The sequence below is a fragment of the Serinus canaria genome, chromosome 10, assembly GCF_022539315.1.
Source record: "Serinus canaria isolate serCan28SL12 chromosome 10, serCan2020, whole genome shotgun sequence".
Classification (NCBI taxonomy): Eukaryota; Metazoa; Chordata; class Aves; order Passeriformes; family Fringillidae; genus Serinus; species Serinus canaria.
Genome location: NC_066324.1, coordinates 1,393,985 through 1,419,408, shown reverse-complemented (window position 1 = coordinate 1,419,408; position 25,424 = coordinate 1,393,985). Strand labels below are relative to the sequence as shown.

The 25,424-nt window shown below is 55.3% G+C and overlaps 1 protein-coding gene across 1 annotated transcript; it reads left to right on the top strand.

Moving 5' to 3' along the window:
• Positions 1-373: 373 nt before the first annotated feature.
• CORO2B (coronin 2B) lies at positions 374-24,779 on the top strand. The gene is given in 13 exon segments (XM_050978299.1): positions 374-555; positions 8,475-8,528; positions 11,012-11,212; positions 17,558-17,674; positions 18,552-18,701; positions 20,113-20,277; positions 20,958-21,074; positions 21,354-21,458; positions 21,835-21,931; positions 22,303-22,415; positions 22,883-23,045; positions 23,048-23,199; positions 23,632-24,779. Coding segments are annotated over 12 exon segments (1,560 nt in total). The 5' UTR covers positions 374-555; positions 8,475-8,480; the 3' UTR covers positions 23,764-24,779.
• The last annotated feature ends 645 nt before the right edge of the window (positions 24,780-25,424 follow it).

The window sequence follows — 25,424 nt, the reverse complement described above, 5'->3', positions numbered from 1 at the left end:
AGGGTTAAAACGGAACCGGGGCTGGACCGGGGTTCTCAAAGGGTTAAAGCGGAGGTGGCACCGGGGCTGATGAAGGGTTAAATCTGAACCGGGTCCGGACCCGAACCGGGGCTCCGAAGGGTTAAATCGGAACCGGGGCTCCGAAGGGTTAACCGCGCCCCGCGGGGGTGGCACCGGAGCTCCCGAAGGGTTAAATCGGAACCGGGTCCGGACCCGAACCGGGGCTCCGAAGGGTTAACGGGGCCCCTCGGGGGTGGCCCGGGGCTGCCGAAGGGTTAAGGCGGCTCGGGGCCCCCCCGCCAGCCGGGCCGGGCCGGGCCGGGCCGGGCCGCTCCCCCCGGGGGCGGTGCGGGGCTGACATCACGGCCCCGCCGCGCCGAGCACCGGCCGAGCTGCGGGCAGCGCTCGGCAGCGGGCACACCCCACCCGCCTCCTCCTCCTCCTCCTCCTCCTCCTTCTCGCTTCTCCTCCTCGCTTCTCCTCCTCCGGCCGCTTCTCCGTCTCCTCCGGCGCTCCCCGCTCCGCCGGCCGCGCCAGCCGCATGCCCGTGCCGAGGTAAGGACCTGCCCTCCGCCGCCGCCCCGGTGCCCGCAAGGTGCCGGGCCCGGCCGCCGCAGCCTCCCCCGCCCGGCCGAGCCGCCCGCCTCTCCTCCGCCGATCGCCGGGCTCCCATCGCGGCCGAGCCCCTCCCGCGGCCGCGGCCGCTCCGGCCCCGCAGCTCTGCTGCAGTTTTAACCCTTGGAGGGGGCGGCGGTGCGGGGCGAGCATCCCCGGCGGGCGGGACGGCCCCGGAGCCGCTCCGAGCGGGGCAGGGACCCCAAACCGCCCTCGCAGCTTCCGAACCGAGCATCCTCCCCCAAAACCGGGCAGCCCCCGCAAACCGCGCATCCGACGGATCGAGCGTCCCCCCCAAAAAACCGCGCATCCCCCCTCAAAACCGCGCATCCCCCCCCAAAACCGCGCATCTCCCCCAAACTGCGCATCCCCCGGACCGAGCATCATCCGAACCCAGCGTCCCCCCCAAACCGCGCATCCCCCGGACCGAGCGTCCCCCCCAAATCTCGCATCCCCCCCAAACCGCTCATCCCCCACCCCGCACATCCCCCCCGGCCCGCGGTCGAGCCCTCCCGGGGGTCGCGCATCCCCCGGACCCCTCCCTAGGCCGCTGCTTCCCGGACCTCTACAGGTGTCTGGAAGGGCGTGGAAAACCTCGGGAATGGCTCCGGGAGCTCGGGGGAGGGGGCGGGAGGGCCCAAATCCGTCCTGGAGCAGCTCCCGGATTCCTGCGGGGAAGGTTTTGGTTCCTGGGGGCTGATCCCGTCTCTCTCCATCCCCGATCCCTGGGAACTGACCCTGCTCTCCCATCCCTGATCCCGCTCTCCCATCCCGCGGCCGAGGTTGTGGCCCTGGAGCCATCCCGAGCCCCTGGATCCTGCTGGATTTGGGATTAGGGAGCAAAGGGGCCGATTCCAGGGGATCCCTGGGATTTGGGATCAGGGAGCTCCAAGGCTGGGCCAGTTCCAGACTGTGGGATCCCTGGGATTTGGGATCAGGGAGCTCCAAGCCTGTCCCAGTCCGAGGGTGTGGCACGGCCATGACTTTGGGAGGTCACCAGACATTCCAGGGAATCAGCCTTGGGAAAGGTCATGGGGCGGGAAGGGTCTGGAATGACCTCAGTGGGCTGTGGGAATGGGATTGATGATCCCATAAAAGCCCTGGGCTGTGACACCGACTGGGAAAGGCTGGAATATTGGGAATGACACTGGGAATGGGAGGCAGCAGGACTGGAGCTGATCCCTCTCCAGATCCTGGACTGGGATGTGGGAATGTCCAAACAACCCCAGTGAGAGCAGGCAGAATCCCTCCTTCCCTTTTTTTTTTCCTTAGGAAAAAACTTGTGGGATGTCACCAGCGCTGCCTTTGGGGTTGGGTATTCCCAGGTGCCATTCCCAATCCATGCCAGAATCCCTGGAAAAGTGTGTTCCCGGCAATTCTGGAGAGGGATCAATGAGCAGGCCGGAATTTGGGATATGAATCCATAATTGGGATCAAAGACCCCCAGATTCCCAGATATCCAGGGGTGCGGTTGGAGCCAGGGGATTTGGGATTGGGAATTTGGAGCACTCATTCCCAGGGTGTTTTTGGGATGGGAACGGGTTTATCCCAGGAAAAGGCCCCAGGGATAGTACCTGCAGCAGGATGGGAATTTTCTGTTGATTTTCAGGGAATGGATGAGCAAATGGAAAATTTTTCTCTCTTCTGTCCCAAAATTCCCTCTGTTCCATCCAAGCTTTCCCTATGGATTTTATCTCCTGCAACGGGGATGGATGAAATCCTAAGAAATTCCAGGAGCAGCTTCCTCACCTGGCCCAGCACCGATTCCAGGGCTTTTCCAGGAAAACTGGGACACAGATCCAGGGAATGTCAGTGCCTGGACATTCCCTGGATGTGGAAAAGGGAAGTGGGACAAGGAGCTGTGAGAGGCTTTTCCGGGATGGATTTGGCTCTCCGGAGTCAGCCTGGATCCGGGAAAAGCTCCGGTGATCCAAAGCCGCGGGGAACGGTGGGATCTGGGGATGGGAATTGTTCCCACAGAAAGGCAGGAAAAGGGGGAGCCCCAGGGAATGTCTGGATCTGCATCCTGCCCCAGCTGCCGGCCTTATCCGGGACAGGAATTTGGGATTCTCCTGCAGCAACTCCTCCCACGCCGGGGCCGCTTCCCGGCGGAGCTGGAAACCTTGGATAAGCTTTTCCAAAGTTTGTAAATATTCCCAAGCAGTTCGTCCTGGGAGGAAAATCCAGCTGAAAATCGGGAGCAGGGCCCTAAAGCCAGCCCCAAGAGCTTTTTCTGGGATTTGGGAGGGCTGGGAAAAGGCTTGGAGGGGGCTGGAATATTTCCTGGCTCCATCCCTGTCCCGAGCCACCCCCTCCCTCCTCACGGGAAGGAGCAGCCGGAGCTGCAGCTCCTGGGGGAGTTTGGGACCAGGGAATTAAAAATAGGATGGAGCTGGATCCCTGGGAATGCTGGGAGAGCCCACGCCTCGCTCTGGGAGCTGCCCAAACCCCCTGGAATCGTGGCATGGATGCCATGGAATGGCCACTCCGGCCTTTTTTTTTCCCCCAGCTTCCAGAAGATCTGTAGGAATCTGGGATAATTATTCCGTGCTGTGGAGTCCGGTTTGGTCTCCCTGCCTTGGCAAGGGAAGAGCGTCCCAAATTTTGGGAATTGTTATCCCTCAGCCTGCATAACTCTCCCGGGAAGCTGAGGGAAGCAGGATTTGAGGGAGAAGGAATGTGAGTCAGGATGGGAGCAGAAAGGGCAAGAAAGAGATTCCTTTGCCAGGAAAATGGGAATCCTTGGGAATAGCCAGGTGGGAATAGCCAGGTGGGAATTCTGGTCAGGGAGGGCCCGAAGGATTTAACCTTGGATCAGGAGCTCCCAACTCCCACCCATGGCAGAGGCTGCTCCCAGATCCCAAATTAACAAATTACTGGGATCCGGGGGCGTGGTTATTTTGGGAAGAGGGATTTGACACTGTTGGAGTTTTTCCCGAAAAACACTGTTGGAAAGGAGGATGGTCCTGGGATGATCCCATGGCAAAATCACGGAGTTGGGATCCGAAGGAATGGGAACATCCAAAGGAATGGGAACAATGGGAACGAAATGGAGCCAAATCCAGATTCCAGAGAGGAAATTCCAGCTATTCCCCGTCAGGAGTAAATAAATGGTGCCCTAGAGAAGTTCTCCACGGCTGGGAGGTTGGAACGCTGGGATATTCCCGGTGGGAATTCTCGGTGTCCTCTGCCGCCTTGGAAGGGCAGATGTCGTGGCTGGAGCAAATGCTGATCCATGGAAAAGCTGATACCGGATCAATCCGGGGGGAGCTCGATGGAGCGGCCGGGCTGTGCCAGCAGGGAACTGGGATCTGGAGAACACGGATTGGTTTCCCGGGAATACGGGATGAAGGCTTCTCCGGGGGGTTGCTAAAAATGGATTTGATGGAGCAGCCTGTCCTTGAGAATTCCAGATATTCCAAAGGGGCTCCAGGAGAGCTGGAGAGGGATCTGGGATAAGGGATGGAGGGACAGGACACAGGGAATGGATCCCACTGTCAGGGGCAGGGATGGATGGGAGATTGGGAAGGAATTCCTGGCTGGGAGGGGCTGGGCTGGAATTCCCAGAAAAGCCGTGGCTGCCCCTGGATCCCTGAAAGTGTCCAAGGCCAGGGCTTGGAATATCCTGGGATAGTGACAGAGAATCCATGGAATGTGGAAGTGGGACATTTCCTGCCTCGTTATTTCTTAAAATCCTTTTCCCTTTTTTCCCTTTTTCCCTTTTTCCCTTTTTCCCTCATTCCCAATTTCTCCATAAAATCTGGGAAAAGCCCAGGTGGGGTCACCCATCTTTGGGATTGGGAACAGGGATAAGGAGCCGTTGAAATCTGGGAAAGGAAAATCCCCGTTCCAAGACAAATTCCCCTCATCCAAGGCAACTCCAGCCCTCGGCTTTTTAACGAGTTTTAATTGGGATTCCGTGCAATTAATTGGGATTCCGTGCAATTAATTGGGATTCAAAGGAATTAATTGGGGTCGTTAGCGGGGCCTGGCGGCATCGCCGGGATCCGTAACTCACACCCGGCCGGGCAGGCTCCTTCCCAGCCCCCTTCCCGCTCTTTTCCATGGAATTTTATCAAGCCATGAATAGTTCCATTCATCCCGGATTCCTATCTCCCGAGTCATTCCCTAAATCTGGCAGCTGGGGGGAAAAAACATCTCCGGATGGAGGGAGGCAGCTGCTCCGGTGCCCCCCAAATCCGCGGATTCCGGCGCTCCCGGAGCCGCGCCAAGGCCGCTCCCAGAAATCCCGCGCTCCTTTGTTCGTGGCAGAGCCGCTGGAAAAGGCTCCGGCCGTGGATCTCCGGCTGGAATGGGGCTGGGAAAAGCTCCGGGAGCAGGACGGCCACGCCAGGGAAAGGCTGGAGCGGTCGAGGTGTTGTTGGAGAGCAGAAAAATTGGGATGGATTGGGATAGATTGGGATAAATAAACTGGGACCTGAGCCCAGACTGGGGTCTGGCTGTGGGAGATCCGGATTGATGGGAAATGTGGGAATGCTGGGAATGGTGGCAGCCACATCCCTGTGTCCAATGCTTTTCCAACCTCATCTTTTCCAACCTCATCTGAAATCCAGGGAATTTCAGGATTGGGCTGGGAGCTGTGTCCGTCCTTCCTATGGATCCAGAATTCCCATGGATGAGCCCCCCCGGCTCAGTCCCACTCATTCCAACAGGAAAAGTGACTTTTCCCCCTCTCTGACTTCCCAAAAACCCCCTCATGTTAGGAAAAATCCTGGAATATTTTTTCCCCTCAGGGAAGCGGAATTCCGTGGAGCTCAGCCCCATCCTGGTGGAATTCCGGCTGGGAATTTTCCCCTCTAGAAGGAGTGGTTTCTCCCAGTAATTCCTGCTGTGCAAATCCCAACAAATTGCGCAAAATAATGATGGAAAAATGGTGGGAAAATGTTGGGAAAATGATGGGAAAATGATGGAAAGATCCTCCTGCACCAAAAGCTTGGGAAGAGCCATGCTCCAGCAAAATTCCCTGTTGTGCATTCTGGGAAGCTGCTGGGATGTTTGGGATAAGGCGGTGCCCGGAGCAGGGATTGTTTGGATTTGGGAATGACCTGAAAGGCAGATCCGCATTCTGGGAATGTCCAAGGAAAGTTTGGATGGGGCTTGGAGCAATCTGGGATAGGGGAAGTGTCCCTGCCCATGGAATGGAATGGGGTCTAAGGTCCATTCCCACCCATTCCAGAATTCCAGGATTCCATGATTTCCAGGGATGCTGCTTAGCAAAGCCTGACCCATTGGCGATGCCGGATCCCTGTGGATCCCAACCCTTGGAATGCCGCCGGGGACTGGAGTTAATCCCAGTATCATCCAGATCGTTATCCCTGTTCCCCACTTTTGGCGACGCCGCGGTTTGGGATCGATCCCCGTTGGGAATTGGGATCCAAAGGGTTTCCTTCTTTTCCAGGCTCCTGGAGCAGCCCTGATTCCCTGAGCTCCGCGTCCATCCCGGGCGATCCCGAGGCGCCCGACCAGCCCGGGGCCGAGCAGGGCAGGTGAGGATCCCGAGGGACCCGGAGAGGGATGGGAACATTCCCGGCATTTGGTGGGAATCTCCCATCCCATCCCAAGTTTCTCCGCTGGAAGCCGGGAATGGGCTTCCACGGTTTTTTATCCGTAGGATTGAGGCAGCATCCATGGATTTCCTCCCAGAACTTGACCCGTTATCCCAAAAAAAATCTCTGCCGATCAGATCCATGGAATGTTCGGTCTTTGTGGGAACGAGGATGAAGGAAATTGATTAAGGAAACGATCCAAAATGGGTGGAAAAATTGGCCAGGGATGAGAATTCCATGCAAGCTCATCCAGAGGGATCCCAGCTCCCGGTGGGATCATCCCAACCTCTGGAAAAGAGAGTCTCGGGTGAAGAGCTGGGAACCCGGATTCCCAAAAAATCCAAAGAAATTTTGGGAAAAGGGGGTTGGAGGCAAATCCCGGGGCGGGGGAGGGACATGGCGGCCGCTGCTCCGCTGGCTCCCAGAATAACGAGGAAAACAAGGAAAACAAGGAAAACAAGGGAAAGAGGAGAACAAGGCTCCCTTGCCTTTCTCCGGAGGGTTCCGCTCCCGCCGGGAGCCGGAGCACAAGGAAAGGCTTGTCCAGGATTCCCGAGGGGTGGGAAGGGGGGTCGGTGCCATCCCGTGACCTTCAGCCTCCTGCGGCGCTTCCCGGGAAACGGGAATGTGCAGCCTGGAATACTGACGGGATCCTGCTTGTTTTCCTTCCTCTCTCATTGGTGCGTTGGGCCGCTCCTTGGTTTCTGCTGGAAAAGTTTGGGAGGAACTTCCCAAAAAATCCTTTGGGGATTCTGGGCTTGGAGCCACCCCAGGGTGCCCGTTCCCGGGAATATTTGGAATTTTTCACGTGGAAAGGGAGAGGTGTCAGAGCGCCTTCCCAGAGCTTTGGGAAAATCCCAGGAAAAATAAATTTCCCTGGATAAATAAATTTCCCTGTCCTGTGCAAAGCTGGGGCTTGGAAAGGGAGTTTTTCCAGGCTTTCCCAATGTTTCTGCTCCCGGTGGAATTTTTTCCCAGCAGTTTTTTGATCCTCTCCTTCCTGGCACCTCCCTAGGGAGTTTTTCCCTGTGGGGTCCCTTTTCCCTGAAAATTCCATCCCTCTAATTCCCACTTTAAAGTGGCTTTCCCCCCTTTTTCCCATTAAAAAGCTGACTTCGGGAAAGGTTGGATCGATGGGATCTTCCCACCGGAGCCTTTCCTTGGGATAGATCCAAACTGCTGGATCCCAGCTGGAAAATCCTGTTGGATCCAAGGATTCGCGATGGGATGCGAAATAATTCTGATGGCTGAATCCCTGGCTCATTCCAACGGGAAAAGCGACTTCTCCCCCTCTCCAGCTTCCCAAAAAGTCGGGAAAAAGCCCGGGATAATTTTTCCCCTCAAGAAAATGGAATTCCAAGGAGCTGGAGGAGGGGAAATTCCCGGGGGTGGTGCCCCAGGGCAGCTCCGGGGGCTGGGAATGTTTTGTTCTCCACCCGGAGCTTCCTGAGGTGGGAAGGACTCGGAAAACAGAGTGGGAGGACAACTGGGCTTGCTTCCGGAATTTTTGCCGGAGGAGGAATTTTTGGGATTGTTCTCGGCACGTGGTGCCTGGGAAAGTTTGGTTTTCCTCCTCCGGAAGTTTTCCCAGATGGAAAAGGATCCAAACGCGGCTCCCTGAGGGTGCCAGGGATGGGTTTTGCACCTTTCCAAGAATTCCATGAGACCCATGGGAACTTGGGAAGCAGCTCCAGGATCCAGGAGGGATGAGGATTCCTGGGAATAGCTCAGCTCTGTCCGGCCTCACTTGGAGCTTTTTCCCAGTGTTTGGGAAGAGGAGAGGACATTCCCAGGATTTCTAGGCAGTTGAAATCCTTGAAAAGTTGGACTCCAGGGAAATCCCAGGCTGGAAAAACCTCAGCTGGGAGATTCCCGGCCGGAATGGTCCCACCTCCCCCATTCCATGGATTCTGTCGCTATCCCAGGCCGCTCCAAGCCCCATCCAGCCTCACCTTGAACATTCCAAGGATCCAGGGGCAGCCCTGGCTTCTCTGGGAATTCCAGCTCAGCCCCTCCCCACTTTCCTGGGGAAGAATTCCTTCCCGAATCCCACGATCCCACTTTTTTGAGCTATAAATCCGTGATTTTTGTGGAATTCCTTCGTCCTCCGGAAGGACTTTGGCAGCCACGTGGAATTCTCCGAGAGCGGGAGGAGGAAACGGGATTGGAGCCGCCGAAAATTCCCTGCTGGGGGTCAGATCCCGGCCCTCCGGAGCAGCAGGAAGGGTTGGGATGTTTTCCCTGGAATTCCCGGGAAATGAATGGAATTTTTTCCTTTCCCTCTCTGCACAGAGCTCCATGAGGGACCTGCACAAGGCTGAGGTGCTGGGGAGCAAGCGCGGCCTGGTGAGTGTCCCGAGCTGGGAATTCCCACCCGGCTGCGACAGAATCCATGGAAAACTCATCCCGAGCCAGCCCAGAGCCCCCCAGGGGCCGGCTCCGCTCCGGAGATCCCTCGGAGCACAGGGAATCCGTGGCATTCCCACCCACATCCCGCATTTCTTTGGGTTTCCCTCTTGGGATGGAGCGTCGATCCCGTGGCGAGGTGGGATTGGGAATTCCAGCCGGCTCCTGCTCCCGAGTTTTCCCCTCCCAGTGGGAAAAACCCCTGGATTGGGATAGGGAGGTGGCTTTGGAGGGGCTCTCCCATCGCGCTTTGAGGTTTTCCAGCCTGGATTTCAATCCCCAAAAATTCCAGGATTTCAGCCCCAAAACATCCCCAGGCTCCAGCTGGGCAGGATCTGGGATCACCCCAAATCCATTCCCAAACAGACCGAATCCTTCGGGATTTAGTCCCTGAGGCTCCCAAATCCCTCGGACCTGGTGCTCCCAGGTGCAGATTCCATGTGGAATCCACCAGAAATTTGGGATCACGGGTCTATCCCAGGAATCCCCCCAGGAATGTGGCACAGCAGCGAGTCCAGAGGGGATTTTTCCCTAAAAAATTCCAAATTTTAACTCTTTCCCCCCCTTTTCCTGCACAAAGGAATTGAGGGATGTCCGTGGGGTGGGATTGGGCAGCTCCAGCTCCTTCCCAGTGATTCCAGATCCTCGATTTTCCGTCTGGAAAAGCGGCTCCTGTTTGTGCCCAGCCTTAATGAGCCATTGATGCTGGAAATGTCAAACTCCAGCATTCCTGACCTTTCCCATGGATAAAAACTTCCAGGGATGCGCCGGGTCCAGAGGGAGGGAGAGAAAACAGCCCCACACCGAGGCTGGGGTCGGCTTGGATTTGGGATTTCTTTGGGAAATCCCCAAATTCCTACAAAACTCAGCCTTGATTTTAGCCAGAAAATCCCAGACAGGGAATTTTTGTCACAACCTCTGTGCCAGGAGAGAGGCAGCAAAACCAGGAATAACGGGATTTGGGAAGGGCTCCGTCTTCCCCAATCCCCTTCCTAAAAACCCCGGAGTTTTTCGCGTGGGGTTTCCTTTTCCCGGTGATTTTTCCAAGCAAATCCCTCCTTTGATTTCCCCCTGCTACTCAACCAAATCCATTGGAAGGACGAGGGAAGATCTCTTTATTCCCATCAAAAATCCTCGGGACGCGGGAAGTGCCATGGTGACAACACAAAAGGGCAAGGGCACAATTCCAAGGGGGAAAAAGGCTGAGAGGGAGGAATTTTTCCTCCCAAAAATTCCAGGTGAAGGCAGGAATTAATTTCTCCGTGAGCTGCGACGCTCGGGGCGGATTACCGGGAGCTATTTTTAGGATATCCCGGTTTTTTCGGGATTAGGGCCGGGGCTCTGCCTGTTGCTGTGGCCACAGCTCCTTTCCCGATTTTTCCCTCGCTCCCGCTGTTTCCAAGACTCCCGAGGGATGAAAGGATCCTTTGAAAAGCCAAACACATGGAGACAAGAGCTGCTCCTGCTGCCGCTCTGGGAAAGTCCGGAGCTGCCAGGAAAGCGGGAAAACGTCCAAGCACGGCTGGGGGGTTGTTCCTGGGTTCTTTTCCCGGTTTTCCAGGCATTGCTATTCCCAGGGAATGAGGGCAGAGCTGGGAATTTACTCCTGGGTTCTTTTCCACCAGGATCAGCTGATGGACGCTTCGGATCCGTCCGGAGCTCCCAGGATCAGCTCGTGGATCCTTGGGATCCCTGCTGGATCCTGGGCTGATCCGTGCAGGAAAACCTGCGGAAAACGCGGAATATTCCCAGCGCTCCCTCCGTCCCCCTCCCGCTCCAATTCCCGCTCTCCCGCCATCCATTTCCAAGCCATCACATTCCAAGCAGGAATTCCTTTGTCATGTGCACCCAGGCGTGTCCTGGATGAGCGTTCCCGCTCCAAAGGGGAGCAGCTGGAATTCTGTGCCTTTCTGAGCCTTTGGCAGCCCTTCCAGCAGTGGTGCTGCAGGTTTTTCGGGAATGCTCGTGTTGGAATGGGCCCATCCCGATGCTTCCATGTCCATGGTAAAAACAGGAGAGCAACCAGGAATGGTCTTATGGGAATGGGGTTTTTTTTTGGGAATGCTGAGCTCTCTTTTTGAGCCTTTTGGGAGCCATTCCAGCACTGGGAGAAGGCTTCTGATTTTCCGGGAATGCTCTTGTTGGAATGGGCCCATCCCGATTCTTCCACGTCCATGGTAAAAACAGGAGAGCAACCAGGAATGGTGTTTTGGGAATGGCTGTTTTGGGAATGCTGAGCTTTCTTTTTGAGCCTGTTAGGAACTATTCCTCCTCCGGGGGACGCTTTCAATTTCTCGGGAATGCTCGTGTTGGAATGGGCCCATCCCAACCCTTCCGTGCCCATGGTGAAAACAGGGGAGCAGCCAGGAGCGTGGGGGGTTTGTTTTTTTTTTGGGAATGCCGATCCCTGCGTTTCCCCGCAGATGTCATGGCGGCCGCAGTACCGCAGCTCCAAGTTCCGGAATGTCTACGGGAAGGCGGCGAGCCGGGAGCACTGCTTCGACGGAATTCCCATCACCAAGAACGTCCACGACAACCATTTCTGCGCCGTCAACGCGCGCTTCCTGGCCATCGTCACCGAGAGCGCCGGCGGCGGCTCCTTCCTCGTCATCCCGCTGGAGCAGGTGAGATTCCTGACCGGAATTCCCAAAAAGTGTCCAAATCTTCTTTTCCTGGGGTTTCCTCATCATCCCGCTGGAGCAGGTGAGATTCCCGACGGGAATTCCCTAAAAAGTGTCCAAATCTCCTTTTCCTGCGGTTTCCTCGTCATCCTGCTGGAGCAGGTGAGATTCCCAATGGGAATTCCCAAAAAATGTCCAAATCTCATTTTCCCGGGGTTTCCTTTCATCCTGCTGGAGCAGGTGAGATTCCTGACCGGAATTCCCTAAAAAGTGGCCAAATCTCCTTTTCCTGCGGTTTCCTCGTAATCCCACTGGAGCAGGTAAGATTCCCAACGGGAATTCCCAAAAAGTGTCCAGATCTCCTTTTCCTGGGGTTTCCTTGTCATCCCGCTGGAGCAGGTGAGATTCCCAATGGGAATTCCCAAAAAGTGTCCAGATCTCCTTTTCCTGGGGTTTCCTCGTCATCCCGCTGGAGCAGGTGAGATTCCCAATGGGAATTCCCTAAAAAGTGTCCAAATCTCCTTTTCCTGGGGTTTCCTCGTCATCCCGCTGGAGCAGGTGAGATTCCCGAGGGGAATTCTCACATGGAGCCATCCCAAAGTGTCCAAATCTTTTCCTGGATGGGATTCCCAAAGTGTCCCAATTCCTGCTGCTTTTCCTGGGGTTTCCTCGTCATCCCGCTGGAGCAGGTGAGATTCCCAATGGGAATTCCCAAAAAGTGTCCAAGTCTTCTTTTCCTGGGGTTTCCTGGTCATCCTGCTGGAGCAGGTGAGATTCCCGACAGGAATTCCCTAAAAAGTGTCTAAATCTTCTTTTCCTGGGGTTTCCTCATCATCCCACTGGAGCAGGTGAGATTCCCAATGGGAATTCCCTAAAAAGTGTCCAAATCTCCTTTTCCTGGGGTTTCCTTGTCATCCCGCTGGAGCAGGTGAGATTCCCGACGGGAATTCTCACATGGAGGCATCCCAAAGTGTCCAAATCTCCTTTTCCTGGATGGGATTCCCAAAGTGTCCCAATTCCTGCTGCTTTTCCTGGGGTTTTGCTCGTGCCTCCTGGGAATGGGATTCCCGGTTGGAGCCACCCCAAGATATCCAAGGCCCTGCTGCTTTTCCTGGCTTTTCACGTGGAATTGGTAAATTGGGGTTTTTTGAGGAGGAATTCAAACCTCCCATCAGAGCATTTCTGGAATCTCCCCAGGAGATTTTCCATCATTTCGGACACTGGGAATGTCTCCAGCCTGTCCCATCGCAGTGCCAGGTGCCACTCGGATCCTGGGATTCCAAGGAATCAGCTCCTTGCAACCTCATCCCACGGCTCCTTCCCTTTCTTTGGGTTTTCCAGGGAATGGCTGGAGGCTGGAAAGGCTGAGGTTGGATTTTTGGGAAAAATTCCTCATCCAGAGGGCGGCTAGGCAGTCGAGCAGCTCCTTTCCATGGGAAAAGCAGGATTTATCCCTCTCATCCCTGATCCAGGTGGGATCCTTCCCCACCTCCCTTTTCCATCTCCATCCAAGATTTTTCCTGGGAATTCCCCTGGGATCTGCCCATCTGAGGTTGAAATTCCCATCAATCCAGCGGCTGCTCCAGCCGATCCCGTGGGATCCGCGGCTCCCAGGAAAAGCGGCAGCGGCGACCTTGAGCCTGGAATTTACCTTGGATAGGGACAGGGGAGTGTTTTGACGGGAAGAGAATCCGTTAAAATGAGATCAAAGGAATTTTTCCAAGGAGGGAGGCCCTGGCACAATTCCCAGGAAAGTTCTTGCTTCCCTATCCCTGGAATGTTCAAGGCCGGGTTGGAGCAGCCTGGGATATTGGAATGGGATAAAATCCCTTCCCACGCAACCCATTCCTGGATTCTGGGATTCTTGGATTGCTCCCAAAATTTGGGCACTCACCTGGGCTATTCCTGTATTCCAAGCAGGAATTCCATCCCTAGGCACCTGCAGCTCTGGGACGCTCCCAGCCTCATTCCCAGGAGGAATTTTGCCATGGCTGAGCTGCATTCCCAAATTCCCAGATCCCGAATTCCAGCTGGGAAGGGAGGCTGGGGCAAGGAGGAGCTCTCCCTGGTTTTCTTTCCCTCCATCCCATCATTCCTTCGCCCCTTTCCCTGTGCAACATTCCCGCCTCTCCGGAATTCCTCGCTCATTCCGGAGGCAGCTCCAGATGGAAGAACTCTAATCAGGATTTAATTGCAGAGCACAGCTTGAGCCTCATTAATATTCCCAGGAAAAAAAAAAAACCCGGGAGCTTTGTCTGAGCACCCGGAGCGCTCCAGCTCCGGCCTCATCCCGGCTCCTTCCCCACGGATCCCAGCTGGAATCACCGTCCACACCCCCTCGATCCCCAGTCCTGAGGAACAACCCCACATTCCCAGCAAATCCCATTTTTTTTTCCTGGCAAAATCCCGGTGGGACGAAAGCAGGGATGGCGTTCCAAAGGGATCCTCTGAAATCCTGGGATATCCAGCTGGTCAATCCCGCCCGGAGTGGCCCTGGATGCTGGAGGAGTTAATAAATTCCCGATTTTTTTTTTTTTTTTTTTTTCCCTCTGGAGCCTGATTAGCTCATTAAGGAGAAACTCGTTTTCCTTGGAAATCAGCAGCTCCCTAATTAATTGTGATCCATAATTAGAAGCTAATGAAGGTAACCCGGATACCGCCGAGCCGCTCCGTGGATTTGCTGCCGTATTTTTGGATCTTTTCCCTGGATTTTGCCCTCAGCAAAGCTCCCGGAATCTGGGCCGGGCCATCTGCTCATCCCAAATCCACATCCCGGGGTTTTCATGGAGCGATCCAAGGGATGTGTGGGTTGGGGAGAGGGAGCTTCGCTCCTCCTTCCTCCCAGATTCCGGAGCCTCGGGATTGGGAATGAGCCTGTCCCCAGCACCGGGATAAAAATATCCCAAGGGAGTGGGCGAAGGATCAGGAAGAGCAGGATTGGCTCCATAGGAACGGGAGAATCCCGGAATCCTGGAATGGTTTGGGTTGGAAAGGACCTTAAAGCTCATCCCATTCCATGGGACAGGACAGGGCTGGATTTGGGATGGGGCAGGGACAATTCCCGCTATCCCAGGATGCTCCAAGCCCTCTCCAACCTGGCCTTGAGGATTTGATCCTGGAGACCCCTTGGAAAACATTCCTTTCCTTTGAGTCAGGGAACAAAGTCCTTGGATGGTGCAATTCCATTGGGAAGCAGCTCGGTGCTGTCACATCCCATCCGTCTGGAGCTCATCCTGTTCTCCTGGAGCCAGGCTGGGAGAGCTGGGAATGTTCCCCGGGAGAAGGGAAGGGTCCAGGGCCCCTTGCAGGGCCTAAAGGAGGTCTGGGAAAGCTGGAGAGGGATTTGGGATAAGGGTTTTGTTGGGATCCCCGTGGATCCCTTAGCAGGGAGTCACTTCCATGGAAACAGAGGGATTTTTGTTCCCGCCAGGAATGAGGAGCTGTTTTCCAGAGGCAGCCAGCGTTCTCTCCCGACGGGAGTGGCAGCGGGAAGGGGCAGCCTCTGTTTATCCGGAGGAAGCTGAAATCCAAACTCCCGTTCCCGTCACTGCCGGGACTGTGGGAATGGCTGGATTTGGGATGGGGAAATGGCTGGATTTGGGATGGGGGAAAGGCTGGATTTGGGATGGGGGAAAGGCTGGAATGGCGAGGGGGGAAAGGCTGGAATTGGGATGGAAAAAATGCTGGAATTGGGATGGGGGAAAGGCTGGATTTGTGAAAGAACATGGCACGGAATTCCCAAACCTCCCCAAGTTCCCTTCCGTGTTTCCTTGGGATTTTCCGTCCAGGAATGGGATCCGGAGGTGCTGCCGGATGGATGCTGCATCCATCCCTGAGGTTTTCCCTGTGGGATTGAAGGATGGAGTGGAATGAAGGGATTTTTCCACGTTTGTGGAGCTTTCCGTGGAATATGAGGGTTTGGAAGCGCTCCTGGTTTGCATTTTCCAAGGGAAAAGTAGGTTTTGGGAATTTTGGGTGTTGAAATAATTTATCCAGGATTTCCTGCGGTATGGATTTCCAGGAAAAATGGAATTCAGCCATGGCCAGGGTGGAGCTGTGCTGCTCCGAGGATGGGAATTGAGGACTTTTCCCACCCCTTGGATTTGGTGCTGATGGATCCGACAGAAAATTCATCCCGGATTTCCATCAGGGAGGGCAATTCCATCCCTCCCATCCCAGGGATGGCTCTGAGTCCGCTGGAATTCCCAGGATTCCCTACACAGATTCCACAATCCCATTCCCCGATTCCAGAATCCAGAGGGTTTCCATCCCTCTCCCTGCTGCTATTCCAGCCATTCCCAGGGAAAGAATTCCCACTCCACCCCCCAGTCCCCAAAATTCACAATTTTTCCAGATAATTTTCCCTTTTCCAAGCGCTTCAGCAAAGGGAGGGGCGGGAGCTGCCGTAAGATTTCCTCCTTCCAGCCTTTTCCGTGGAAAACCTCGGAGCCGCCGGAGCCAGGAGAGCTCCGGGCTGTCCCTGCGGGGCCGGAATCTGGGTCACCGAGCTTCCCTCAGCCGGGGATCAGGGATCCAGGGATTAGGATTCACCTTGGATTAACTCTGGCTGCCGGCAAGGTCCCTCTGAAAAGCGGGATGAAAGCAGCCGGAATCCTGGATTTTTTTTTTAGGGATTTTTTTTCCCTTTTATTGCCTTCATTTTTCCTTTGCCTTTTCCAGGTGCCCTGGGAATGGCACATTCCTTGTCCTTTTCCCGCTGTGTGCAACCAATCTGAATCAAAATTCCAGATTTCTTGGGAAGAAACGATCCCTAATAACCAAACTCAGTGCTGTCCTCTTAAAATCCCGATTAATTTTGGGGAAAATCCATCAAATCTTCATGGAAAAGGCATTCGTTCGGCTGATTCCTCAGAATAAAAGAGGTGGAATTGGAATTTGTGCTGTTAAAAATTCCATCCACCTGGAATTCTGCGGTTTCTGTGGGAATTTCTGCTGCGGCCGGGTGTGAGTAAAGTCCTGGCAATGCCAATCAGGAATTTGGGAAAAGCGGGATAAGCTGATCCTTTGGATAAGCGATGGGGGCTGGAATATTTCATAAAACAAAGATAAAACCGGGAATTGCATCCCAGGAATTCACTGGCAGGCAGAACTAAGGAATCACTGACATTCCTATGTTTCCTTTTCCTTCTCTGTCTCATCTTTGGGAATTTTGCTTCCCAAATTCCTCCCTGAAGCTCAAGGGAGGAAGTGAATCCCAAGAAAGCTTGGGAGCGACAGCTCGGGAGCTGTTCCTGGCCTTTATCCGACTTCCCGGAGCTGCTGAGGGCAGAATTCCCAGCACGTTCCTTTGTTCCCAATAAAGGGAGCCGGGAGCTCGGCACGGGAAAAGTCGGGAAGGAAAATCCATGAAATATTCAGCGGCTGTGCCGAGCTGACCCAGTTATTCCGCACGCTCCGAGCGCCGCTCCGGCACGGAGCCAGAACGGAGCAGGGAAGGACACCGGGGTGGCATCCGGACACGGAGCTTCCTTGGGCATGGAAAAGGTTCCCATCCCGGTGGGAATCTCCCCAGGAGGCTCCTTAAAAGCTTCGGGAATTCCGCATGGAAAGATTCCCAACCTGTGGGGTGACGGATTAGCAGGAGTTGCGTGATCCCAGAATTTGGGGTTTGTTCCACGGAGGAGAACCTCGGAAAGTGGTGATTCCGAAGTTTGGGAAGGAAATCTGAAATCTGGGAGGGAAACTCCAAGTGCTCCAACTCCAGGCCGGGTTGGATGAGCTTGGAGCAACCTGGGATAGGGAAAGGGATCCTGGGCGATGGCAGGGATTGGGAATGGATCTCATGGAAGATCTTCCCACCCAAACTGTTCTGGGATTCTGGGATTCACGCGGGATCCAGTGGCTGAGGGGCTTTGGAGCCTCTGGAATCTCTTCCAGTCCTTTCGCCCATGGATTTGGATCCTGAAAGGAGAAGTTTGGATATTGGGAAGATTCCCTCGCAGAAAGGGTTTTCCAGCCCTGTCCCCATTCCCAGAGGGATTCAAAATCCCTGTGGATGCAGCCCTTGGGGACAAGGATCAGTGCTGGGAATGGTTGGACTCCGTGACCTTGGAGTGCTTTTCCAACCCCAATATTCCATGATTCCTTGAATTCCCACTGAGCTCCCGGCTGTCCTTTCCCTGCTCCATGGAGTCTGGAGAAGCCCCTTCCCATCCATGGATCAGCTGGGAATACTGGGAATATTGGATAAACCCAATCCCTGGCTTGGCCCATCCCAGGCTGAGCCGGATCTCCCTTCTCCAACAATTTCCCGTCCCTGGAAACACCAATATTGTTCTCCCTAAATTTGATGTTTTTCCCGATGTTTTCCTTGCTTTCCCACTCCAGACTGGCCGGATCGAGCCGAACTATCCCAAAGTTTGTGGTCACCAGGGAAACGTGCTGGACATCAAGTGGAACCCCTTCATTGAGAACATCATCGCCTCCTGCTCCGAGGACACCTCGGTGAGCCGGAATTCCGGGATGCAATTCCCGAATCCATCCATCCTCCCCATCCCATTGATTCCCTATTGCGATATTTCCATGGGATTTGGTTTGGGAATGCTGAGGGACAGGAGATCAAAGCCAATCCCAGATTTTTCCAGCCTGGTTCCTGGGCCGGAATTCCCTCCCCTTCTTTATTTTCCGGACACAAATCCAGAGGATCCAGAGGGTAATTCCCATGAGGAGCAGCTGAGGAAGCTGGGAATGCTCAGCCTGGAGAAAAATGGGATCTGGAGGGAATTCCAGGCTCTCCACGAGTCCCTGACAGGAGGGGGCAGCTGGGGGAGGTCCCAGGGAAGGTTCAGGTTGGAAATTTCCATGGAGACAGTGGAAAAGAGGAACTAAATCCTGGGAAAATCCCTGGTGGTTTTTGGAGCGGCTAACCTGGAAAATCTGGGAGTCTTTATCCCAAAGGATCCCAAAATGTGGAGTCTGTAGGGTCAACTTTGGGGTCTCAGGACAAGGAAGGGCTGGGAATCTGGGAATTCAGGATGAGGATTCCAGCGCCCTGCCTGGATAACACCATCTGCCCTGGCTGGATTTTTCCCAAGGGATCTCAAGAATTCCTTAATTATCCTTGAGGGACAATCAGTAGCAGGGCTGATCCTGGAATTCCCGAAAGCTTTGGTTTTGGGAATTCCAGGATCCTGGATGTTTTTGGGAAGGGGCTTTCAAGGCCAGGAGCTGGGATGGTCCAAACCCCATTCCAGGTGTGGATCCACCCTGGCTGGACTTTTTTCCCAAGGGATCCCAAGGATTCGTTGTTTATCCTTGAGGGACAATCAGGGGCAGGGCTGGCCCTGGAATTCCAGTTGTGATGCTCCGGACGGCATTCCAGGTGCGGATCTGGGAGATTCCGGAGGGAGGGCTGAAGCGGAACATGACGGAGGCGGTGCTGGAGCTGTACGGACACAGCCGCCGCGTCGGGCTCGTCGAGTGGCACCCCACCACCAACAACATCCTCTTCAGCGCCGGCTACGACTACAAGGTCAGGCTTCCCGGGAATGCCATTCCAGAGGGCTTTCCCGGCTTTCGGCCCCGCTGGGAGTCACCTGCGGATGGCCAGAGTGGGATCGTGGAACGCCGGGATGGTTCCAGGGGGTTGGAAGGAGCTTAAAGCTCATCCCGTTCCGTGCTTTCCATAGGCCAGGAAGGAGCAGCTTCCATGGACCAGGGAGACATTCCATGGAACAGGGAGACATTCCGTGGACCAGGAACAGCTTCCACAGATCAGGGAGAGCTTCCATAGACCAGGGAGACGTTCCATAGATCAGGGGGACATTCCACAGTTCAGGAACAGCTGCCATGACCAGAGGGACGTTCCATGGACCCCGGAGCAGCTTCCAAAAACCAGGAACAGCTTCCACAGATCAAGAACAGCTTCCACAGATCAGGAACAGCTTCCATGACCAGGGAGACATTCCATAGTCCAGGAATAGCTTCCACAGATCAGGGAGAGCTTCCATAGGCCAGGGAGACATTCTGTGGATCAGGGAGACATTCTGTAGATCAAGGAGACATTCCATGGATCAGGAACAGCTTCCATAGACCAGCCCCTGCTTCCGCAGGTCAGGGAGAGCTTCCATAGACCAGGGAGACATTCCATGGATCAGGGAGAGCTTCCGCAGACCAGGAACAGCTTCCATAGGCCAGGGAGACATTCCGTGGATCAGGGAGAGCTTCCATAGACCAGGAACAGCTTCCACAGACAAGGGAGACATTCCATGGACCAGGGAGACATTCCATAGACCAGGAACAGCTTCCATAGGCCAGGGAGACATTCCGTGGATCAGGGAGAGCTTCCATAGACCAGGAACAGCTTCCATAGGCCAGGGAGACATTCCGTGGATCAGGGAGAGCTTCCATAGACCAGGAACAGCTTCCATAGGCCAGGGAGACATTCCATAGATCAGGAACAACTTCCATAGGCCAGGCAGACATTCTGTGGATCAGGGAGAGCTTCCGCAGACCAGGAACAGCTTCCATAGGCCAGGGAGACATTCCGTGGATCAGGGAGAGCTTCCATAGACCAGGGAGACATTCCGTGGATCAGGGAGAGCTTCCATAGGCCAGGGAGACATTCCGCAGACCAGGAACAGCTTCCATAGGCCAGGGAGACATTCCGTGGATCAGGGAGAGCTTCCATAGACCAGGAACAGCTTCCATAGGCCAGGGAGAGCTTCCATGAACTAGGGAGACATTCTGTGGATCAGGGAGACATTCCATAGACCAGGAACAGCTTCCATAGGCCAGGGAGACATTCTGTGGATCAGGGAGACATTCCATAGACCAGGAACAGCTTCCATAGGCCAGGGAGACATTCCATGGACCAGGAGCAGCCTCCGCAGACCAGGAAGCCCTCCCACCGCTCCGGGTTGCTCCAAGGGCTCTTCCCGCAGGTGCTGATCTGGAACCTGGAGATCGGCGAGCCGGTGAAGATGATCGACTGCCACTCGGACGTGATCCTCTGCATGTCCTTCAACACGGACGGCAGCCTCCTGGCCACCACCTGCAAGGACAAGAGGCTGCGCGTGGTGGAGCCGCGCTCCGGGCGGGTCCTGCAGGTGGGGCGGGCACTCGGAGTGGGATTTTAGGGAAGAGTCCCCTGGAATGTCGGGAGAGCGCCCACCGAGGGCCGTAGGTGCTCCCGGCGGGGTGTTTTCTGCGTGGGGGGGATCCGGTGGCCAGCCGGGTTGTGGAGATGGTGGGAAGGGCTTGGCCTCGTCCCAAGCGGAGGAGTTGGAGGCTTTGATCCCGTTGTTAATTAGGGATTTATGGAAAACGGTGGGAGTAAAAGGGAAGGTGCAGGGGAAGGTCCAGAGTTGGAGGTTTTGATCCCGTTGTTAATTAGGGATTTATGGAAAACGGTGGGAGTAAAAGGGAAGGTGCAGGGGAAGGTCCAGAGTTGGAGGTTTTGATCCCGTTGTTAATTAGGGATTTATGGAAAACGGTGGGAGTAAAGGAAGGTGCAGGGGAAGGTCCAGATTTGGAGGTGTTGATCCCGTTGTTAATTAGGGATTTATGGAAAACGGTGGGAGTAAAAGGGAAGGTGCAGGAGGTTTGGAGGAGGATGGTGGATTCTCCCTGGTCCTCGGGAAAATGGGAATTTCGGCTTGCCCTAGGGCAGGTGCCGAAGCACAGAGCTGGAATTTTCCCAGGAGGAGGCTGGGGGAGCAAGGAAAGGGCTTTCCTGGGATGAGAGCTGGATCCAAGGGGAATTCCAGAGCTCATTCCTGTCTTGCAGGAGGCCAGCTGCAAGAACCACCGCGTCAACCGCGTGGTTTTCCTGGGAAGCACCAAACGGCTCCTGACCACGGGTGTGTCCCGCTGGAACACCCGGCAGATCGCCCTCTGGGACCAGGTGGGTGCTGGGATCCCCCTCCGTCCCTGCTGGAATTCCTGCTCCGTCCCTGCTGGAATTCCTGCTCCAATCCCACCAGGATCCCCCTCCATCCCTGCTGGAATTCCTGCTCCATCCCTGCCAGGATCCTGCTCCATTCCTACTGGAATTCCTGCTCCATCCCTGCTGGAATTCCTGCTCCAATCCCACCAGGATCCCTCTGCATCCCTGCCCGGATCCCTGCTCCGTCCCTGCCTGCTGGGAGGACACGGCTAACACCGGGATTTCCCTGTTTTCCAGGAAGATTTATCCATGCCTTTGATCGAGGAGGAGATCGATGGGCTCTCGGGGCTCCTCTTCCCCTTCTACGACGCTGACACTCACATGCTGTACCTGGCTGGGAAGGTAGGGATGCACGGAGCATCCGCATGTGCCATTCCCAGAAAAATCTCCCAAGGGATTGGGGCCAGAATTTGGATCCTGGAATGGTTTTGTAGGGAAAGGAAGCTTTGAGCTCATCCAGTTCCATGGATGTCCCAGCCGTAGGACACATTGGATCATCCCAGGCTGCTCCAAGTCCCGTCCAATCCAGGATATTCCAGGGATCCAGAGGCAGCCACAGCTTCTCTGGGAGTTCCAGCCCAGCTCCTCCCCACCCTCCCAGGGAACGATTCCTTCCCGATATCCCATCCATTCCTGCCTTCTAAATGCTCCTAATCCTGTTTTTTTTCCACCTTCTCATTCCCAAATCCATTCCCATCCCTCTTCCCTGCTGCTCCAGGGCGACGGCAACATCCGGTACTACGAGATCGGCTCGGAAAAGCCCTACCTGAGTTATCTCATGGAATTCCGCTCGCCGGCTCCGCAGAAGGGACTGGGTAAGGGTGGAGCTGCTGCTGCTCCGCTTCCCAGAGCACGGAAAAGGTGGATGGGGAAGGTGCTGGTTGGAATGGCACGGGGAAAAGGGTTTGGGTTGGGTTTGGGATGGGTTTGGGTTGGATTGGATTGGTTTGGAATGGGTTTGGATTGGGTTTGGGATCAGAATGGATTTAGGTTGGGTTTGGAATCGGTTTGGGTTGGGTTTGGGATCGGAATGGATTTAGGTTGGGTTTGGAATGGGTTTGGGTTGGGTTTGGGATTGGGATTTTCCATGCTGGAATTGCGTGGATGGGTGATCCCGGTGCCTCTCTGGCTTGGGATTTCCCACGCTGGGAATTTCCCGGATGGCTGATCCCGGTACTCTGGGCAGGGGTGATGCCGAAGCACGGCCTGGACGTCTCCGCCTGCGAAGTTTTCCGGTTCTACAAACTCATCACCCTCAAGGGGCTCATTGAGCCCATCTCCATGATTGTCCCGAGGCGGGTGAGTCCTGGAATGTGGGAATGAGCGGGATCCGGAATGTCCGGGCAGCTCCGGAGCCATGGACGTGCCCCACTTTGGCCAATCCCACGCATGGCTCTGTTCCCACCCTCCCTGGGCCTCTCCATCCTTACTCATCCCATGGAATTTCAACCACAATTTAACGGGAATGTTTTTAGGGAATGTTTCTCCAAGGGGTTGGTCTCACTTGAGTGTTGGGAATTTTGCGGGAAATATCTCTTGGATTGGGGTTTTCTGGGAAGCAAATCCAGCTGCTGGCCAGGGCTGGGTGGAGGACACAATCCCAGGTTCTCTGCTCCAACCAGCACTTCCCAAATTTCCTCCCTGTGCCCTGGAGTTTCCCAACTATCCGGGTGTTTATTCCTTCTTCTGTGTGGGAGGGAATTATTCCTCAGTTCCCAGGGAGCGGATTCCCAGATCCCGTTGCTCTTCTCTTGCCCTTTTCCCAGTCGGAGACGTACCAGGAGGACATTTATCCCATGACTCCGGGGACGGAGCCAGCCCTGACCCCGGACGAGTGGCTCAGTGGGGTCAACAGAGGTAAAACCACCAGGGGGGTATCCCAGAAATATCCGGGACGTGGGAAAAGACCACCACTTCCTGCTGATCCGCCGGCTCTCCCACAGATCCCATCCTGGTGTCGCTGAAGGAGGGATACAAGAGGAATTCCAAGATTGTCTTCAAGGCGCCGGTGAGGGAGAAGAAAAGCGTGGTGGTCAACGGGATCGACCTCCTGGAGAACGTCCCACCCCGCACGGAGAACGAGGTGGGGGGCCCTGGAGTGGGAATGGGAATGGGAATGGGATCTGGGATGAACCTGGAAAGGCGCCGTGCTGCCTTTGGTTTCCATCCCAACAGAGGCAGGAGTGTGGGATCCCTCCAGGGATGGGAGCCCGGGATCCAGCCCATGACCCCTTCCCATGGTGGACACCTTTTCCAGGGACACCATCCGCTATCCCAGGCTGCTCCAATCCGGCCTTGGACACTTCCAGGGATCTAAGGGCAGCCACAGCTTCTCTGGGAATTCCTTCCCCAAATCCCATCAAAATCTCCCACCCTTCAGTTCAAATCCATCCCCTGTCCCCAAAAATCGGCCAAGTTATGGCCCATGGCCAGCATGGATCTGGCAAAATCCTGGGATTTTGAGCGGATGCGATCCCACCAGGTCCATCCCTTCATCTCCATCCTCGTTTTCCAGCTGCTCCGGATGTTCTTCCGGCAGCAGGACGAGATCCGGCGGCTGAAGGACGAGCTCTCGCAGAAGGACATTCGGATCCGGCAGCTGCAGCTGGAAATAAAGAACTTCCGGAACAGCCCCAAGAACAATTGACTCCAGGGACGTTTTCTAAAGAAATTCCTTTGTTTCTACTCCTGAAATCCTTGGATCCACTCACCCAGAACACAATTCCGGAGTCCGCGGCTGCCGAGAGCCTGGAATCACGTCCTGCGTGTCTTGTCCGGCACTAATCCCGCTCTAACCTGATTCCTGGGAAAGCCTGGAGGCTCCCAGTAAGTCGGAGCCATGTCCTGTCCGTTGGGATGAGCCAGCCCGGGGCAGATTCCCGGGAAAGCGCGACGCTTCCTTGCTATTAATTTTTTTTCCTATGCAAAAATGTGACAGTGGGAGCGGAACTGGAAAAGGGGCGGGAAGTGGGAAGGGCTTGATCGTCCAAGGGGGTTTCCGTGTGGGAATCCGGGATCCTTCCCGTGCTGGGAAACTGGGATCATTCCCATGGGAGCAGGACAGGATCCTTGCTGTGGTGGGAAACTGGGATCATTTCCACAGTGGGAAATTTCCACATGGGATCCTTCTCATTATCCTTGCCCATGTTGGGTGCCCGGGACTCTTCCCCCAGTGGGATCCCGGGATCCTTGCTGTGATGGGAAACTGGGATCATTCCCATGGTGGGAACCTGGGATCCTTCCCGCAGCTGGAGCCCGGGATCTGTCCCAGGATCCTTTCCCATGGTGGGAATCTGGGATCCTTCCCATGGTGGGATCCTGGGATATTCCTGGGGGTGCTGCCCCATGGATGGAGCCCAAGGAATGGATCCTGAGGATGGATCCCGAGGGATGCCCCTGGAGCTTGCCAGGCTCAGCACTTTGGACAATCCCAGGACTGACGGGATTTGCCTGGAGCACAGGGAATGACACCAATTCCCATTGGTTTTTCCTGGAGATCCCAGTTCCCACTCAGTCCGAGCTGCTGAAGTTCCCGGCGTTCCCAGCGCGGGTCTGTCCCGTCCGTGTCCTGCGTTCCCGGCGTTCCCTGCTGCGTTCCATGTGCTGTCATTCCCGATTATTTATGCTCCCACGGGATAGTGATGGAATAAAATCTTTTCAGAATACCAGAGCCGCGTTCCCGCCTTTCCTTCTCCATCCAGGGGCTGGGGGGGGGTGGATCCCAGGGAATATCCTTGGATACGCTCCCCCAGACCAGGGAGGGGGGAGAAGCCGAAGATGGATCCTGGAATCCCGCATGGATCCTCATTCCAGCATTTCCAGCTCATCCCAACACTTCCAGGACCCAACTCATTCCAGAGGGAGGAAAACGCGGAGCGCTGGCTCTTACCTGGATCCAGGAGCTCCTTGTTCCCAGCCTGGCAAAGCCGGGAGAGGATTTTCCAGGAGAAAGGCTCCAGTTTTCCTGGGATAACTCCCCAGAACCCCCCACTCCCGAGGGAAAACATTCCAGGAGCTTCACTCCACCCCAGCCTCTCCCTGGGCTTCACGCAAAGGATTTTAGGGAGCCAAAGGTCCTAAAAACACCGGGAATTCCCACTTTTCCAGGGCTGCCATTCCTTGTTTTCCCAGAAAGAATTCCAGAGGCGGGATTTGTATCAAAAGCTTTATTGAAATTCCTCAAAGCCAAACAGACAAAAACTCCGAAGGTGGCTCTGCCGGGCCCCCAAATTCCCAAAAAAACCTGGAGCCGCTGGATTTCTACACACGGAAGCTTTCCTAGGAAATCCAAGTCACTTCCAAAGGGAA